Source organism: Nematolebias whitei, chromosome 10 (assembly GCF_014905685.2).
Source record: "Nematolebias whitei isolate Nwh7 chromosome 10, NemWhi1, whole genome shotgun sequence".
Classification (NCBI taxonomy): Eukaryota; Metazoa; Chordata; class Actinopteri; order Cyprinodontiformes; family Rivulidae; genus Nematolebias; species Nematolebias whitei.
In genome coordinates this window covers 2854459-2873378 of record NC_056507.1, presented here as the reverse complement: position 1 = coordinate 2873378, position 18920 = coordinate 2854459, and the positions used below count along the sequence as shown (strand labels likewise).

Sequence of the window (18920 nt, the reverse complement as noted above, 5' to 3'; positions counted from 1 at the left end):
TATATATATATTTTTTTTTTTTTTATGTGTTTTAGGTTCCCCTCATATGAGCATCTGAAGGCGTTTTGGAACTTGATCGAGGCAGCAACAGCCAAAATGGTCAGGGTCACCAGAGCAAAGAAAACCGACGTCATGAGTACAACAACTGAAACCCCTTTTACCAGACCAACTGTAAGTTACACACACACACACACAATGAGAATGCTGGTTTTGAACTAACATTTAAATAATTTTCTGTCCAGAAACTGCTGCCAATAGATGAGCTTTTTCTTTTCCTCTCCTACCTGTCTACTGGATGTACCCAGAGGGAACTGGGCCATCGATTTAACATCCACAGAGCAACAGTCAGCCGCATTATTGTGACATGGGCCAACTTCCTGTACTGCTTATTGGGCTCAATTTGTGTGTGGATGTCTCCTGCAGCTGTGAGTTCCAGTCTTCCACAGGATTTTGATGGCCGCTACAGTGACACACAAGTTATCCTGGACTGTACAGAACTACGGTGTCAAACACCTTCATCCCTGCTCCTCCAGAGTGAAGTCTTCTCCACCTACAAATCCCACTGTACCTTTAAGGCCATGGTGGGCATGTCTCCTCACGGAGCCCTGACATTTGTGTCAGCACTGTTTGAGGGTTCCATGAGTGACAAGGAAGTGTTCCGTCAATCAGGGATTACATCACTCTTGACACTGGACATGGCCATCATGGTGGACAAGGGATTCTTGGTGGATGATCTCGTACCTGGGACTGTTCATCGTCCTGCCTTCCTCTCCAAGAGGGCCCAAATGTCAGAGGTCGACGTTTTGAAGACCCAGTCCATTGCCCGTTTGAGGGTGCATGTTGAGAGGTTAATAAGAAGAGTTAAAGAAAATAAACTCTTTGATTCCACTATCCCTCTCTCCATTGCAGGAAGCATAAACCAAATTTTTACAGTTGCCTGTCTCCTGTCAAATTACCAAAATGGACCTTTGGTCAGGAAATGGAGATATGAAGTTTGACAGAAAAGCTGATGGCACAGTCTTGAAGAAACAGAAAATGCTGTCATTTACTTACATTGACATTGTCTTACATTTGTAAATAGATATTCATGATGGAAATATTTTGAAACAAATTTGTACATTTGATTTGATCAAACTCCTAATTTAGACATTTCTGCAGGTAAACATAGAAAAAATATCTGTCTACTTTGTGTTTGATTGAATCCATCACATTAGTGTCTGCATAAATTCTTTAAATAAGAATATCTTCCTCAGCTGAGACAACAAAATCACACCAGTTCATCCCAGTTATTAGCATCTGCCCCTGAACCTGCCAATAGTAAACATGAGTTTTTTTTAGTTCCAATTTGCCTGACTTCATTTGGAGATATGGACAGTCAACATAACTTTTCACATTTGGACACTTAATCTCAATCAGCCCGAACTGACATGGCTCAGAAGGATCAAAGATCAATCCGTCTGGAGATGCCCCTAGCCAAGGAGCATCAGGGTGAATCACAAATCCACAGGGATAGTGGTTGACTCTTTTAATTTGACAATATTCCCAGATAGCATCTGCCTCTAATTCAAGCCCTCTCTTCATAGCTGCAGTCTGATAGGTCCCTTGCAGCAGACGATTTGCCAGATCTTCCTCAGATTTATCTCGAACCTGGCAGATCTCCCTGAAGCGGGAGGCAGTCAACCTATGCCTCCTTAGCTGATGCCATTCAGGACATGTACTCTGTGCTCTGGTAGCACATTCAAATTTATTCACCATGTCCCAGGTGACCTCCATACTTTTAAGGTGTAGCTGTTGTGGTTCAGAACAAACAAACATGCTTTTTGATGGCTGTAGGTGGTAGTTCTTAAGAGGCAGAGATGGGCGGGGTGGTGCAGCATGGAAGGACATGTCTCTCTTTGCTGTTGCTGGCTGTTGGTAGGACAGAGGACTTCCAGCCTGAACTTTGCCAAGGGCAGAGTCAACAAGGGGAAATTCATGGCTGATTCCCATGCTGCAGATCATTGGTGCATCAGCTGCTGCAAAATCTTCATACACCTCGGAAACCTGGGAAAGTGAAAACAATTATTTCAATAAAATGTAAAATACATGTATATCAACTAATTTTAAGCCCTCAAAAATTCTACACTTTACAAAGAGACAGCACTTGAAAATAAAATTATTCAATACACCGGTAAGTCTACAACTCTTTGTTAGTACATTGTAGCCTACTGTTAATTTCATTTTTATTTATCAGTAATTTAAATACAACTACTTACTCTAAGGACAGAAAGGTCTGGCAAATCCCCACTAAGGCCTTTGTAGAGTGTGCTCCTGTGTATATAAATAAGAAAAGAACATGAGTCAAAAATAGAATACCCACCTGCATTTCGTTCAGATATGAAACATAAAATAATAGTGTTTTTCAAGCCTGGTCCTCAAGGCACACTGTCCTGCATGTTTGAGATTTGTCCCTGCTTAAACACAGCTCATTTCAGTTGGTAACTGATTAACAACTGTATCAGCTGTGTTAATGCAGGGAAATCTATAAAGCATGCAGAGCAGTGTGCCTTGAGGACCAGGGTTGAGAAACACTGTTGTAATACATCAGAATTTTTATTGATTTTTTTTTACCTTACACCCTCTGTTGTTGCTCCACTCTTCGGTTTAGCAGACAGCACAGTCATCTTGTCCACGGGGCCAGGTTTTATACCCTATTCAGTTATCCATGACACAGTTACAAGTTATACGGCAAGAAAATGTAATAAATTGAGTCTATTATTGAAGAGAAAACTTACTAAAGTTCTGGGCTTGTGCCACTGCTGTTCTCCTTCTGTACAGCTTAGTACAGGGGGGACCACTGACAGTTTCAGCTCAGAATAATGTGCTGACTGGAACAGCAAAGCCACACAGTGGTTGCATAATGCTGCACCAGCAACACACGTACAGCTGTGGTGAATCAGCTCCACAGGACACGAGTCTTTCAGGACCACCTGCATAAGAATGTCATAGTAAGAACTTATTATCTTAGCTTGGTCACTCATCAGCCATTCTTTCATGATGCAATCTTGCTTCCCAAATATTTTTTTATAACTAATGTCATAGAACCATAGTATCATGTTATGTGATTATATATTTAGTTTGGAGTATGTTCTATGAAGGTCAAGAGTAGTGTAATACAATTATCACAAGATTACATCTTAAATGAATGGATGAGATAAAGATAACTTGATTTCAAAACACTTTTAACCCAGAGGAGACCCGCTAGGTAAAAATACCTGGATAATGTTACAGAGACTGTGAGTGTATTCTTTAGATTTAAGTAAAACTAATATGCATGAATTACCAAATTAACACTGGGTTAAAAGTAACACATAACAACCATAAAAGAAGAACAATGCATGCAGCAAATAACCAAATGGGGACAAGCAAGGCCAAACTCACGTGTTAATATTCATCAAATAGCCAATTCCATTTTATTTTTATTTAAGAATTAATTACCACCTTAGCTAAATCCCCATTAACATTAGGAACGTCGGGTTACTGAACCAACAATCTTAAAACTGTCATCTGAACAATCCTATCTTCATCCTACACTTAAACTGTGAGGTTTTTCATTTTTCTTCATGGACCTGTGACACAGAGCCCTGACAACGACTTCACCTGTGTCCTGATTTTTGCTAGAAACTGAGAAGAGCAGAATGTTAGTAGAATGATCACAAAATATGAGCCTTTTGTTTAAGTGTGGAAAACCTGTTTCTATAACGTGAGTATACACAAAAATGGTCGTGTTGCTAATAGCCTAACGTTAGCTGCAAACAGTTAGCAACATCACAACGATCAAACTAACGTTACTTACCCTCGTAGTTGTGCAGGTAACTTGAGATATACAATTTAAATCCCTTGTTACGTTTGCTTGTCGGAGCAGGGGACCAGGCATCAACAATACGATGAACATCGCTGATATTTATCTTGGGCAGCTCTTGTAAACATCTAGAAAACGCCATTTTCACCGAGACCGGGGATTAGACCGGAAACTGGAATGCCGACATCCGGTCAAAGCGGAAGTGATTCAGGACGCATGTGCACAGAGCCTATTAAGGATTGCAATAGCTTTTTCTCCTCAAAGCACAAATACTTGCATTTCAATAGTTGCTGTCGTCATTCTGACAATTGGTAGCATTTGTAAATGTGAAGAATTCAAGGTTCTTTGTCATTCACATCACATGTGGTACATGAGGTGGAATGAAATGATGTACTCAAAGTCCCAGTTACATCCAACAATAGCAAAAATATAAAGTATAAAAAGAAATGGTAAGGATTTAAGATGACTACTACTTACTGTCTACTTGTACTACTGTTCCTACTTAGCAGTTTTTCGCTCGTCTCGGGGGGGCAGGGTACGAAAGCCCTCGTGATAAACAACTACTGTACATGTTGCTGAGGTGGGGTCCTGTGGTCCTTAACCCCGTGTGGATGGATGAAGGAAGCTGCAGACACCTTCAGCTCTGCAGGGGAGCTTTCTGAACTGCTCTTTCTTTTGTGACCGTTTAGTGGAAGCGTGAAGGGTCAGGTCTACAAACTGGACCTGCAGCTTCACCAGAAGATAGCTGCCGACCTTTGCCACCTGGAAATGAAGTCCTGCGAACCGGTTCTGAAACTGGTCAAACAGCGGCAGGGATACTGGGACCAGCTCGTCACCAATAAGGTACTGAAGTCGAGCTTTCTCATGAGCAGTGGGAGAAATAATGCACCGTGAAAATATCATAAAGAGGATTTGTTTATTTATTGTAGAATATTTTTGTGAGTTACAACATGGAGCACATTGATGACGAAGACAAAGTACTAAATGGTAAGAAGCTTCAGCTGGTCTAATGTTTCTTCTTCTTTCAGCTTTTCCCTCTTCAGGGCTCTCCACAGCGTGTCCTCCTCCATCTCACTTTGTCCTCTGTGTCCTCTGTCCTCACTCCAGCTGCCTCCATGTCCTCTCTAACTGCATCCATACGTCTCCCCTTTGTCTTTTTCCTGCAGCTGCATTTCTAACATCCTTCTACCAATATACCCACTGTCCCTCCTCTGGACATGTCCACACCACTGTCCCTCCTCTGGACATGTCCACACCACTGTCCCTCCTCTGGACATGTCCAGATCATCTCAGTGTGTCCTCTCTAACTTTATCCCCCAGTGTTTCAACAGTCTTGGTCTGTAATCTTTCAAATGTTTAAAAATGGTAATTAATGTGTAAACCAACAAAGTCCATGCTCAATAATCCAGGTATACATTCCAACAATTTTCAGTCGGGTCATCTGGACAGTTTCTTTTTTTGGAACTGGTTTGTTCCACTTTAGAGTAAGCTGTTGGGGGAAGAATCAGTTAGTTTCCTTGACTGATGAAGCCTTCTGGATGGAAGGTGAAACGTTTCAGCAACAACAACAAAAACGTTCAATACAAAAACTGCTGGACTTTATTTGTAACAGAAGACGTTTCGCTCCTGTTACAAATAAAGTCCAGTTGTTTTTGTTTTGAACGTATCATGTTCTGGATGACTGAGAATCTTCACCAGCACGTTTCAGCACAAATAAAAAGAAACCGTCCAGATGACCTGACTGAAAATTGTTGTTTAATAAATGTGTGACTTTGTTTCCAGGTGTGGGCTTTGTGGAGGACACGGGAGAAGACAACTGGTATGTGAACTCGGAGAGCGGCAGCGAGAGCGACTGAAGATACGAAAACACAAACGTCTTTGTTTCCCTTCAGAATGGTGTCCATGTCCAGCAGTCACTGTGCGAGAGGTGGGGACACCTGGACAGGTCTCCAGTCCATCACAGGGACACATAGAGACAAACGAGACAAACAACCATTCACTCTCTCACCTAGGGACAATTTAGAGTTACCAGTCAGTCTAACATGTTTTTGGTCTGTGGGAGGAAACTGGAGAAAACTCACGCAGCACAGAGAGATCATGCAGACTCCACCCAGAAAGACCTCTGGAAAGGGATTTGAACCGGGGACCTGCTCACTGAGAAGCAGCGGCTGTACCAACTGCACCACCGTACCGTCCCATACAATAAACATAAAACAAATACTGCATAAAAACAACAAGGTTGAGTTCTTTGGACGGTTTCTTTGTGTTGAAACGTTTCATCTCATGGAAGACTTTGATGTTTTGAACCACTTTGATCATGGCTGCTTCAGACGAGTCGATGGGGAAGAGGGCGGACTCCAGAAACCATCAGAGCACCATCAAACTGGTTGGCCCACTATGAGAAGGTGCTGTTTATGGGACTGAGCTTGTTGTAGCTCCCCGGACTGAAGGAGTCTCTTGGAGAGATGAAACGTCTCAACAAAAAAATAAACCGTCCAGAGGACCTGACTCAACTTTGTTGGATTTATCACCTGGATTATTGAGTAAAAACATAAAACTTCAAAATATACCAACGATAAATCAGGCCACTTGAAAACCTTTAATAAAATATGAAGTTAAATCCACTTTTCCAGAGAGCTGGTTCATATCTTCAAGGGTCTCTGAGGAGCAGGGGTCCCCCTGGACGGGTCGCAGGTCAATCACCAGGACGCACGGAGACAAACGAGACGACACTTGGGGACAGTTTGTTCCCAGTCAGCCTTAAATGAAGGTTTTCTGTAGGATGAAACGAGGAACCAGAGAAAACGTGCACGAGAGGATCACGTCCACACAGGAACCTGCCTGTGCGCTTCCTGCTGCAGGCGCTGCACTACAAGTTAAAAATTACAACCTTAATCCCCCAAAGTGTATGAAATGTGCATAAAACCAAAACGCACTGGTTTGTAAATCTCATAAACTCATACTGGTCCTGAGGCTGAGCCACGAAGGAAACTAGTTTTGTCCGCTTGTTTCCTGGATCTCGTTCTGTTGGTCCTGATCCAAACCTCGTGACCACAGGTGAGGGTTGGAACGTAGACCAGTAAATCCAGAGCTTTGCATTTCGAGCGGTCGCCTCTCGGTGAGAAGGTTGCTGGTTGGAATCCCGGCCGGACGCCTTTCTGGGTGGACTCTGCATGTTTTTTCCAGTTTCCTCCCACAGACCAAAAACATGCACGTTAGACTGATGGTAACTTTGCATGGGGGAGTTTTTGAAGAGAGCCTGTGATCAGAAGGTTGCCGGTTCAAATCCTCTGATCAATGCATCAAAAATTTATGTGGGATAGGTGAAGCACCCACACGTCCTCCACTCTTATTTGCCATATTCTGGGCCCTTGAGCAAGCCACTAACCCCCGGCACCACCGCTGCTGCCCTCTGCTCCACACTGCTGCGGCAGTCGGTGGTTGTTGAACAAATCTTGGTGCAGGTTCTCTTGCTGTGGCGACCCCTGAAAAACGAAGATTGTCTGTTCTTAATTAATATTTGACCATACAGCAGCATGTAGGAACGAAAACACCTGAAAAAGATCTGGAGTGTATTTTTAACCAGAACTGTGTTCCATTTAAAAAAACTTTTCGGGCGTTGACTCTTGTTGAGTCACTTTGTTGTGACCTCGCTGATCTCTCGGTAAATATTCATAACAGAAGAGCTGTTCTCATCGTGTGTTCCCAAACAAAGACGAAATTAGTTCTCTGCATTTAACCCATCACACCTGCGATACACCCAGCTGGAGCAGTGGGCAGCTATTGAGCGCCCGGGGAGCAACTGGGGATTGGGCGTATTGCTCAGAGACACTGCGACATGCGAGCATGGCTGGAAGTTGAACTGCAACTTTCTGACCCAGGTCAGCTGCCCTGCCTCCACACCATCTCAGCCCCAGTGTCCACCTTCCTAACGGTTTAATCTGTTACTGGTTGTTTTCTGCTGATAAGGTTATTTGGCACTACTGTTGTGGGTTAGGGAGTGGGCGTGGCTTAAAGCTCCACATCACTGATGGTTTGAAACATCCTACATGGCAGCTTCTGTGAACTGTTCCTTCAGTCAGTCTGCGTGAACTTTTCTGTTCTGTGGGTCGGATCATCAGGTTTCCTCCCACAAACTAAAAACATGCAGGTTCTAACGTGGCGGTAGGTGAGAGTCGTCATCAGCCCCGCTTTGGACCAGGGACTGAACAGACGTGATCGTCAGTTGAGAACACATCTGGAACGGGTTTCCAAAAAGTTACACCAGACATCTGCACAGTGGTTTAATGTTAACACTTTTGCCTCACACCAAGAAGGTTCTGGGTTCAAGCCCCGGTTTGGACCTGGGGTCTTTGTGGGTTGTTTGCGTGGGTTTTCCCGGGTACTCCGGTTTCCCTGCACAGAACAAAAACATGCATGTTAGGCTGCTTCAGGCCTCTCTTTAAAAAGAGATCTCGTGGGGTTTGTCTAATTAAATAAAAGTTAATAAATGTTTTTCAGCTCATTAACAGCCCTGGAGTCCAAAGCAGTTTGTGTTCGTTTGAATCTTTAAAAGAAAATGGAACTAAATCCTCCACACTGGTCATTTGTATTTTTCTGTCTGAAACTCGTGGATGTGAAAGTTATATTTTGTAGTAGGTTGTAATAGTCATGAGTGTTGCTATGGAAACTGATTTACAAACTTTTATTGTGAAGTTTTTCACCCTGATGACTCTGAAGCAGTTCTGTTCAAAAAGTTTGATTTGTCTTTAACAAACAATTAATACTGTATTTTGAAAAGTCGTCTTTTGTGTTTTTCTATTAAACAAATGGATTAAAATATGAACGAGTTCGCACAAATATTTTGGTAAATTTGTTTTTCATTTCTATATTGGTTCCAAATATTACGTTCAAGTTTTTGTTTTTTTGTCGTTTGCATCACATGTGGTACATGAGGTGGAATGAAATGAACACAGGGTCCCAGTTACGCAAAAATACGCTGCCTGGCCAAAAAAAAAGAGTCACTAATATTTGGTTGGAGCACCTTTATCTTTGATTACATCATGCGTTCTCTGTGTCATTGTTTCAATAAACTTCTTCAACGTCACAAGATCTGTTTCATCCAGTGTTGCATTAATGGTTCACCAAGATCTTTCATTGGTGACGAGACACTGGTCATAATGGTGCATCGCCTCACCTGCCTCTCTTCTGACCCTGATGCACCATCACTCTGGAACAGGGTCAGTCTAAGTAGAGTGCTGCATGAATGGGTGAATGAGGCACAGATTGTAAGGAGTATTCTGATGAGATAGAAAGGAGCTGTACAAGTACAGTCCATTGACTATTTAACTGAACCATCCCATCATGCTCCATCCACCAACATGATGTTAATATCTCAGTGAAATCACCTGGAGATCATCTCCATCTTTTAGGATCAGCTGAAAGGTCCCTTAGTATCCACCGCTTTCAGTCACGTGACCTGCATCACTTCTCCATGGGGAGGAGAAGCGAAGATCCTTTATGCACGTCTTAAAGCTCAAATCCACAATCTCCTCTCAGGTAGGTTCTGTCAGCTGAACTCACCTGTTCGTCCTCCGCAGACTTCCTTGTCCAATTCCCTTCAGCATTTGTCCAAAAAAGATTAAAAAAACAACTGGACTCCTGTTCCTGGATGACTGACGATCTCCACCAGTGTACTTCTGTTTGTTTAATAAAAACCATTTGTCATTTTTATCTGGTCGAGTGTTGACAACAAGGATGGATAAGATCAGGAATGAGATCATCAGGGGTACAGGTGGAACAAGTTGGAGGGGACACATTGAGATGGTTTGGACATGTCCAGAGGAGAAACAGTGGTTTGGACATGTCCAGAGGAGAGAGAGTAAATTGGTAGAAGGATGTTAGAAATGCAGCATCCAGGAAAAAGACAGAGAGGATGTATGGATGCAGTTAAGAGAGAACATGGAGTTAGCTGGAGTGAGGACAGGGCGAGATGGAGATGTGGACCCTGAAGAGGGAAAATCTAATTACGAATAAAATTGTGTTGAAAGCACAAACAGTTGTACAAACACTTTGTTTTAAATTTATATATAAAGATATGTGATTTTATACACGCAAATGCATAAGCGCATGCACATGTATGCGCGCGTGTTGCCGACTCATCTCCTTTAAGTGGCTCTTTGAAGAACGAAGCTCTGAGCAACATGGCGGCTCGGCTGACGCGCTGCAGCGCCGCTGACCGGACGTGTCGTGTCCTCTTCTGGTTCTGTGGAAACAAACTTTGAAACGTGATGCTTCGTGTTTTCACTGCTCTGTCTCGTGTTCAGCAAGTTATTTATTTATTTTGATCGTCGGACTAAAATCGCAACGAGCTCGCGCTGATGTGAAGGGAGGTTTCCGGTGTACCGGTGCGAGCCCGGTCAGCTGATGGTCGCAGCTCCCGGACCTGTTTGGACCTGTGTTGGGTTCTGCTCATCAGGGCCAGGCCGAACTGGATGTAAGGAGTCGCACCTCAACACATATTAGCTAAGCCAGGTAAGAACCCGGTTTTTGTTGGGTCAGGTCTCGGTCCTGTCAGTGCTAACAGGCTAATGCTAAGTTGTTGGACTCATGTTTCACTTCCTGTTGTGCTGAAGGTCCAGCTCCTCACAGCTGACCGAGTCATGTGTCCTGCACGTTAATCCAGGTCAGACTTGTTGATGGAGGCTCGGTGGCCCCCTCCTTTGTTGATGGAGGCTCGGTGGCCCCCTCCTTGTTGTTCACATGTTGGATCCATGCACCCCCCCACCCAGCACCATGCTACCGGGTCTACTGCCGAACCCTTATGGGTCACATGATCTGACTGGTTTCCTGCTTCCTGTAAAAACAAAAACTCTCCACTCTCTTTGCATCCCAGTTTTAATCTCGTCTCTGAATAATCTCGCTCAGGACAGAGACTTTTCCTTTAGGTGTTTCCACAAAACAAGTTTCAATCACGTGATCTGGACACGTTTCTTTAATCTTGTTTACAACATTAACCAAGACGATTTCAGGGTTCTTTGATGTGACCCAGTCAAGATGTTAAAGGATCCTGCAGTAGTTGTAGTTTTTGTGACGTTCAGAGTCACTTGTCCAGTTTAGGGAGACGGTGGAACAGAGGTTAGAGAAGGTGGCCTGTGATCGGAAGGTCACCGGTTCAACTCTCTGGGCCGACAACATCAAAATGTGTGAAAGGTGAAGCACCCACACCTGCCTCCATCCTCATTTGCCCCAGTCTGGGCCAGAGCTTAAATTGTAAACAGATCGATGCTGGGGGGGGGGTTGCTGTACATCTACGCTCACCTACATTTGTAAACACTCCGCTCCTGTCCAACATCCCCCCCTACCTTACTTGATGGCTCAGAGCCCGACTCTTCTCCGCTGAATTCACGGTCCGGCTCGTTGTTGTCCAACTCCACATGTGAAACCTCCAGGCGTCTCCTCCGTCTGTTCGTGGCGGCTGCCTGTGGGCTTCTGCCCGCGCACGGCTTCCTGGTTAGCTCGGCTCTCACCCCCACTACTCTTTCAGGGACGGAGATTTCTTTAAGGGTAGAAGCGGAAATGCTTATTTCTAGGGATGCACGATATCTGATTTTTGGCCGATATGTTAAAACTTATTTGACCGATACTGATATTATATACGTTCCTTTGTCAGAACATAGCATCTTATTTAGGCTTATTTGCTATAAAATTGTGCAACAGCTGTAAGAGCTGGTGACATATATTCAGTAACAGCCATATGATCTGTATAGCACTTTAACTTATATTAAATGAAAAGTGTTAAATGTTATTTATTAGCATTAGTCACCTGTGATGCTGTCTCACCTGTTGAGGTTTGTTCCAGGTTCCTATAGCTGCAGTGTGGGATCCTCTGCACTCCTGTGCATGAAGGACAGACTTTTTAAGTTCAAAGTTTTTGTCTATCCATTGATCTGTAAGACTAATCATGCTAACGAGGCTAACACGACGTCCAAACGTCTGTGGTAAAACTCACCCAACAAGTCGTGCTATCGGCTGTTAGCTTCTCAGTGACATCGGAAATGACGGCTTGTAACTCGAGTAATGTTACGTCGGAAAAATATCTCAGACTGGGGACGATGTAGCGAGGCTCAACGTAGACCATAAATCTTCGGAATCCGACATCCTCACCAACGAAAAATAAAACTTCCACACCACCGACACTTTGAATTTTCCTCTCCGCCGTGAGATCAGGTAGGCGCACGTGACGTCATCACGTTGTGTTTCAACAGCATCACGTTGTGCTGCCGCTGCAAGCAAAGACAGATCCTTTTATATCGGTGAGTCATTTAATGGAATGGCCGATGTCCGATATTGAACTTTAACATTAATATTGGCCGATACGATACCTTGCCAATAATATCGTGCATCCCTGCTTACGTCAAGGGGCAGCTCTTCTGTGATATTAATAAGCTTGTATGTGGCTGTTGTGTTTAAAATTAGTGTTTATATAATTATTTTCAGTTTATATTTCCAGTATAACTTTTTTATTTGTTCAAGGCAGTGACATTTGTTCATAACTTTATTATTATTAAGTCTGAGAGTTACTGGATCCAAGCAAACCGTTCCCGGAACACACCCTGTCCAAATAAGAGTTCCCAGATCCTGTCTTGGCAGGATCTGGCTAAAATTAAGCCCTGTTCTGTGCCCTTGAGCAAGGCCTTTTACCCCCACCATCTGCTCCCCCTGGGCACCCTAGATGGCAGCTCTCTGCTCCACAGAGAGGGCTGTGGTAGCTCAGTGGTCTGTGGTTGCATCAGGAAGAGCATCCAGTGTAAAAATAATTGCTAAGTGTTCGTGCAGCTTAGTTTGCTGTGGCGACCCCTTGAAGCATGGAGGCTGCACAGCTGCAGAAAGAAAAGCTTTGCAGAGAGTGGTGAAGGCTGCACAGAAGATGTTGGAGTCAGTCTCCCCACCATCACAGACATCTACACCTCCAGATGCAGGAAGAGGGCCACCTGCATCATGAAGGACCACACTCACCCAGCACACACACTTTTTGCCCCACTCCCCTCAGGAAGGAGGTTGAGGAGCATTAAGTGTAGAACCACTAGACTGAGGAACAGCTTCTACCCTGAGGCTGTTAGACTCATGAATCTCTAACTAGAATAATCACTGTGAAAAACCACATCATGTTGCTGCTGATCTGTTTCATGTTGCTGCTGATCTGCTTCATGTTGCTGCTGATCTGTTTCAATGTTGATGTGTTCATGCGTGCTCATCTGCTCACAGACTCATGTTTGTGCTGCTGTTCGACGTGATGTTTTTATGCTGTTAGTGCATGGTGTATATTTAGTTGATGTTTTTCTTAGTTCATATCTTTGATCTTATTACTGTTTTTCTTTTACATTTTATTGTTGGGTGTAACTGGGATCCTGTGAACATAATCTTGTTCCACCACATGTACCACATGAGATGTGAATGACAAATAAATCTCTCTGACTCTGAAGCATGGAGCAGCCGAAAGAAAAAGAAATGTATATAAAAATAAAAAATCAGAATTGGAACAGTTTGCTATTAAAACAGCATTCAAAGACTAGTTTAGTTTGTTTATCGCTGTTTTTCATATAAATATTAAAATCGTTGAGTGACATAAAAGAGAATGACGTCTTTGGGCCAACAGCTGTATAAAGAAACAAATTGTTGACAGTTTTCATCATATTTCAAATCTTTCATGGGATCAAGTTAAAAGACTGGCAGCTCAAACTATTATAAAGGTGATTTCACTGAAAGTAACTGATTTGGTGGAGTCTCTCAGTTCCAGGGCGGTTGTCATGTGAATTGGCGTTTTATAAAACAAATAAGTTATTTTAATGTGTTTAATACTTTCTTTTTATTTTGATTCATACAAAAGACAAATATTAATTGGACTTTAAATATTTATCTCAATTTAACACTTAAATGATCCTTTACCTTATTGCTTAACGACAAAACCTGTTCCTTGTATTGGCAGTTGTGTAGCGTAACTGTTGTGGTGAAGAAGAGGAGAAGAGTAAAATCAGAGGTGAAGACCAAATGGTGGAAACTGAGGAAGGAAGAATGTTGTGAGGAGTTCAGGGAGGAGGAGAGATCTTCCAGGTGAATGGGCTTCTACAGTCATCTGGAAAGAGGGGGGTAGCAAAGGCAAAGCTGAAGACGTATGATGAGTTGTATGGAAGGATGGACACTAAAGAGGGCGAGAAGGACTTGCACCGACTCGCAAGACCAAGGGATCAGGCTGGAAAGGATGTGCAGCAGGTTAGGCTTGTTAAAGATAGGAACGGTAATGTTCTCACCAGTGAGGAGAGTGTGATGGGAAGATGGAAGGAGTACTTGGAGGAGCTAAGGAATGAAGACAATGAAAGCAGGAAGTGGGAAAGAATAGTGAGGGTGATGAAATATATGTGCAGGTGTTTTTTTTTTTTTTCCACTGCGACTTAATCCAGATGTGTTCATTTTTATAGATGGATTCTAGGTTCTCCTTGTGTGTTCTTCTCAATCTCTCTAATGTAGTTTCAAGTGTTTAAAATAATCTGTCATTGTGCCCGAGGTACTGTGGTGGACATTCCTCTGCACCATTCCTTGCTGTGAGTCTGTGGGGTCACGAGGACCCTCGGTGGTCCCACCACTCATTCCTTTGTAGACCCATGACTCATCTCCTCTGAAGCTGAGTGGTCCAGTTGTGTGTGCTGTACTGTAGCCGAGCAAGAACAAAGCCACTGTTTGCCACGAGTATATCAGCGCTCAGATCAAACACTGCACGTGCTCAGATTAGATTATTCTGGTGCACGTTGGTTGTGCTGTGTCCACATGTGGTGGAGTTCAGCTGAGTTGCAACCAACAGAAGAAGAATGAACAGAAAATATTTCTACCACAACAAAAAAATCCATACATTTTATTAAATTATGAATATTATTAGAGCTTAGTTTAAAAATTATGCTTTAGTTCACACCAAAAATCACTTCAGGACTCTGTAGAAACAGTAAACTTGTCCAATTCGATCCAGTTCAGTTCTATTCGAACTGTTTGGGTTCAAATCTGATCCCATGCAGTCCTGACCACACTTGTTCCAGCTGCGCGAGTCATAAACCAGTCCGGTTGAACACAGTCGTATTTAGTGTATTAGTGAAAATAATGTAAAACTGTGTGAGGGAGTCATGGGGTTGGATCAGATCTTCACTTTAATCTGGATCATGCACGGAGAGGCCGTTGACGGGAAGAGATGCACGTCAGGAGGAGACGGAGTCAACGAGCACATTTTGTTTTTCAGGCCAAAACAATTTTCTGGGGGTTTGATTATCACGACTAAATAATGTCGAGCTTCTTGGTGCACACGTGACGTGCACTTAAAATCCATTTAAAGCATCAACCGGACAAACAAACAAGGTTTTAATGTCTGTCAGCAGCTGACCTGTTAGGACTGAAGGTGTTTGTTACCAACCTGTTGGAGCTCCTTGTTTCATGTAATTTGTCCCCAAGTCATTGTGGTGGGGGGCATGTTATAGGTACAGTCACAGATCATGGTGGTGGGGGGGGGGTGTCTAATTGTGCTTGGGTGGCGTGGCGAACGCACGATTATTATTTTTCATTCATCCGTTCAACCTTTATTTAGACAGGTAAACCCCATTATTGCTTGTACATGACTATAAGTTCTCTCTAGATTAGCCCCGCCTGTTTGAAACTTATCATACCACTTTATTTATAGAGCACTTAAAACAGCTACAAGACCAACCAAAGTGCTGTACAGACAGAACAACAGGCAACACACAAAGCAAAATACAAAATGAGGTAAATCAGAATATAGACAAAAAACGATGCAGATGATGACAAACCAGTGTGGAGCATACAGGATCAAAACACAGATCATCTGGTGTTGAAAGCTACTGATAGTAGTGAGTTTTTAAACGAGACTTGAAAACCGAGAGGGAGGGGGCCTGTCTGACGAGCAGAGGCAACTCGTTCCAATGTCTTGGTCCTGCTACAGAGAAGGCCCTGTCACCTCTGCGCTTAAGACGAGTTCCTGGAACTGAGGAGCAACTGGTCCGCTGACCTCAGGGAACGTGGTGGGACATACGGTTGTAGTGACAACTTGAAGTGAACAGCCATGATGTTAAAGTTGTCTCCCCGCGCTCTCTGATGGAAACATCGTACAATTACAACTCGTTCACAGAACTTTAGGGCTGAACGTTATGTTTATATCGGCACATTATGGGACAGTTATCACCCATACCAGTAGGTCCCCACGTTCCGGTATTGGCCTAAAACATCGTCCCTGCCGATGTATGGATGGAGCTCTAGACATCACTGCTTGTTCAAAGGTTTTTCTAAAAGAATAAAGAACGCATGCTCAGTTTTGGCCTGAACTTGTTCCAAGAGTTAGTTTCAGGGGTTTTGGACTGTTGGCCACAGTTCGGTTCGCTCGTGTTAATCTTTTGTTTCTGCAGAAACCAAACGTCCAGCTCCTTATGGCTGTGTATGATGAGAACATCCTGAGGAATCCTTTCTACTTGGCACTGGAGAAACAGAGACCTGATCTCTGCAGTCGAGTGGCAGAGCTCCAGGGCATCGTGAGTCACGTCTCTCTTCTGCTTTTTATGCTTCCTTCACTTCTTGATAAGAACCAGGCTGCATGGTTGTCTCATGAATTGGTCTCCATCCTAAAGGAGTTGTGTAATGTGTGTGCGTTACTCGTTATCACGTAGTTCTTTGATCTAAATTCACTCAAGTTTTCAGTTTTTCTACTTTCTGGTTGAAGCGACTTTAAAAAGGTGGAGCTTTTGTCCGTATCAGATCGGTATACGCTTCATCCTTGCACCTTGTGAATGGATTATGAACTTTTGTTTAGCCATTTGCTTTAAGGAACGAGGTGCAGCTCTCTGAACTAAAAGAGCAGTTGATTTATTTCAGTTCACTTAAATCCGCACCAATTCATAACGAGTCCACTTTAAATCTAAAATCTAGTTAATTTGAAGACCAACAGGTCAGTTCAGTTAATTAGGAACACAGTACCACACCATATAATGCACCTACAGTGCATTTATATAATGCTTGTTAATAAAAGGCTGTCAATCAGATTCATTTTTATTTCCAAATAAACAATAAAATTTATAAATGACTACATAAATCTGTGTTGTGTAACAAATGGGTTTAATTGAACGTTTCATTTTCTCCTTTGGCGTAAAACCTGCAGGTTCTGGTTCCTTGTTGTGGAAGCTTCAGTGTCAGCAGCTTCTCCGACTCCTACTTTGACAGCTACGTCTTGCAGCCTGTGGAGGACGGATACAAGACTCTGGATGGAAAGGTTGGTCCTCTGCTTCATCACGCCGCCTCACTCCGTAGGAGGTCCTGAAAGTTCCTGATGGTTCTCGTTTTGGACGTTCATTTCAGCGTTTCTGTTTTACTGTTCAGTCCCTCCAGGAAGTTGCGTTGTTGATCACAACTATTACCACAAATACCACCAATCAACCACATTTTGCTAAAACTGGCCATTTTGACCAGCTTTCCCTCAGATTTGACCCAGCACCTCGTCTCCCTGTTTGGTTTCACTTCTTGTTCAGTGACAACAGATTAACAGTTGCCACCAAAGATTACCAATAAAATCCATGCAAGTCCGTTTCCTGGAGTTTTTCCTGCATCGAGTAGAAAACTGATTTTCACCTCTTGCAGCTTCATGGTTGAACGGACACACACTATTGCTTTAAACGCAGTTTCCTCTTGTAACACACACATGTAATGTATATAACGTGTAAACCGTCATGTTAATGTTTGTTGTTCTGACTTCTTGATGTTTAGTTAAAAGCTGTTAATTTTTCCGGTAATTCAACGACGTCCCGTTGTTTTTAAGGGGGTTTGGTTTATTTTTAACAAACAGCATTTTTATTTACAGACTCTGAGTTTAGCTAGAAATCTCTCCTAGATGTTGATTTATTACGTCATAGACCTTCATGTGGATTCTTTGGTTCTCCAAAAAGCCGTTCACCTAAATTTTTCCATGAATGATCGGATGGTTGAGCTGAACGCTTTAGGCTTCTTAGGGGCCGTTTATCAAGATTAATGTCCAGGACAGTAGGAAGTTCTCCACATATGAGAGCTGTAGCATTAGGAATTTTATTTATTTAGTTTAACCATACTTTAATAACTTGTTAATCATGAAAAATAGCTTACCATAGAGTTTTGTTATTATAACCATAAATATTGGTCATTTGACAAATGAAATGTGCCAATGAATCACACTCCTTCAAAATAAAGCATTTATTTTTTTATTTTTTTTATCAATAACCCTGCAGAAAGTTTACATCTTTGAGAAAGCCAGACAGGGTTACCTTACTTGGATTAAAACAAGAAGCATAATTAATTGTAGCTTGATACTCGTAAAAAACCAAAATCTGATCTAAACTGGCAAAAACCTACAAAACAAACCGACACTAGTTGTTCAAGCCAGTGTGTCTTTTGTGCCGGTCCTACGCCTGGGTCGTGTCAGGAAGGGCATGCAACGTAAAACATTTTTATCGAGACTAGTATACGAGTTCATCCAAGCGACACCGTACTGGATCGGTTGAGACCCGGGTTAATAACGACCACCTCCGGTTCTGCTGAAACGGAGCGCCAGCAGAAATTGTGCTTCTGTTCATCAAAGATCACAAGGAGGAAAGCATCGCTGAGTACTATTCGTTTTTTATAACTTGTAGCAGGCGGAACTTATGTTGCAGTGCCTCGTTGCAGACAGACACTTTTTTAGGGACGCGCAAAACAACTCACAACAAATAAATCTATTAATACGTTTGTTATTTTTCACTTTACCAGAGTGAAAGTTTGGACAATGGAGAGGTTTGTTGTTGCTAAAATCAAGGATCTTAATCGAGGATCGTTAATCTGAGTTTCCTCGTTGTGATATAAAGATACAAAGGAGACGTCCGTGACACATTTAATGTGTTGAAGCGTCACATAAACCCAGCTGAGGGGAGTTCTCCTCCACATCTGGACGCTCGCTTCGTTTCATGTTGCTGCAGGACAGGTGTTGCACCAACAGGTGTTCGACTCTGCGGGACAGGTGTTGCACCAACAGGTGTTCGACGCTGCGGGACAG

General features: G+C 42.9%; 3 protein-coding genes across 3 annotated transcripts in view; all 3 read left to right on the top strand.

The window, feature by feature from the left end:
* Positions 1 to 5697, top strand: part of tdrd12 (tudor domain containing 12) — a 38487-nt gene extending 32790 nt beyond the window's left edge. The window contains 4 exon segments of the mRNA XM_037683072.1: positions 4463 to 4527; positions 4530 to 4684; positions 4771 to 4828; positions 5624 to 5697. Coding sequence (XP_037539000.1) covers positions 4463 to 4527; positions 4530 to 4684; positions 4771 to 4828; positions 5624 to 5697 — 352 coding nt within the window.
* On the top strand, positions 34 to 1170 carry LOC119416074. The gene is made up of 2 exons (XM_037683251.1): positions 34 to 171; positions 243 to 1170. Exons 1-2 carry the CDS (start codon positions 97 to 99, stop codon positions 996 to 998), a joined length of 831 nt encoding a protein of 276 aa, XP_037539179.1. The 5' UTR covers positions 34 to 96; the 3' UTR covers positions 999 to 1170.
* Positions 5698 to 10239: 4542 nt separating the features above from the next.
* ankrd27 (ankyrin repeat domain 27 (VPS9 domain)) overlaps positions 10240 to 18920 on the top strand; it is a 31293-nt gene continuing 22612 nt past the window's right edge. Inside the window, 3 exon segments of the mRNA XM_037682515.1 lie at positions 10240 to 10354; positions 16279 to 16401; positions 17025 to 17135. Of these exon segments, the coding sequence (XP_037538443.1) occupies positions 16300 to 16401; positions 17025 to 17135 (213 nt within the window). The 5' untranslated portion in view covers positions 10240 to 10354; positions 16279 to 16299.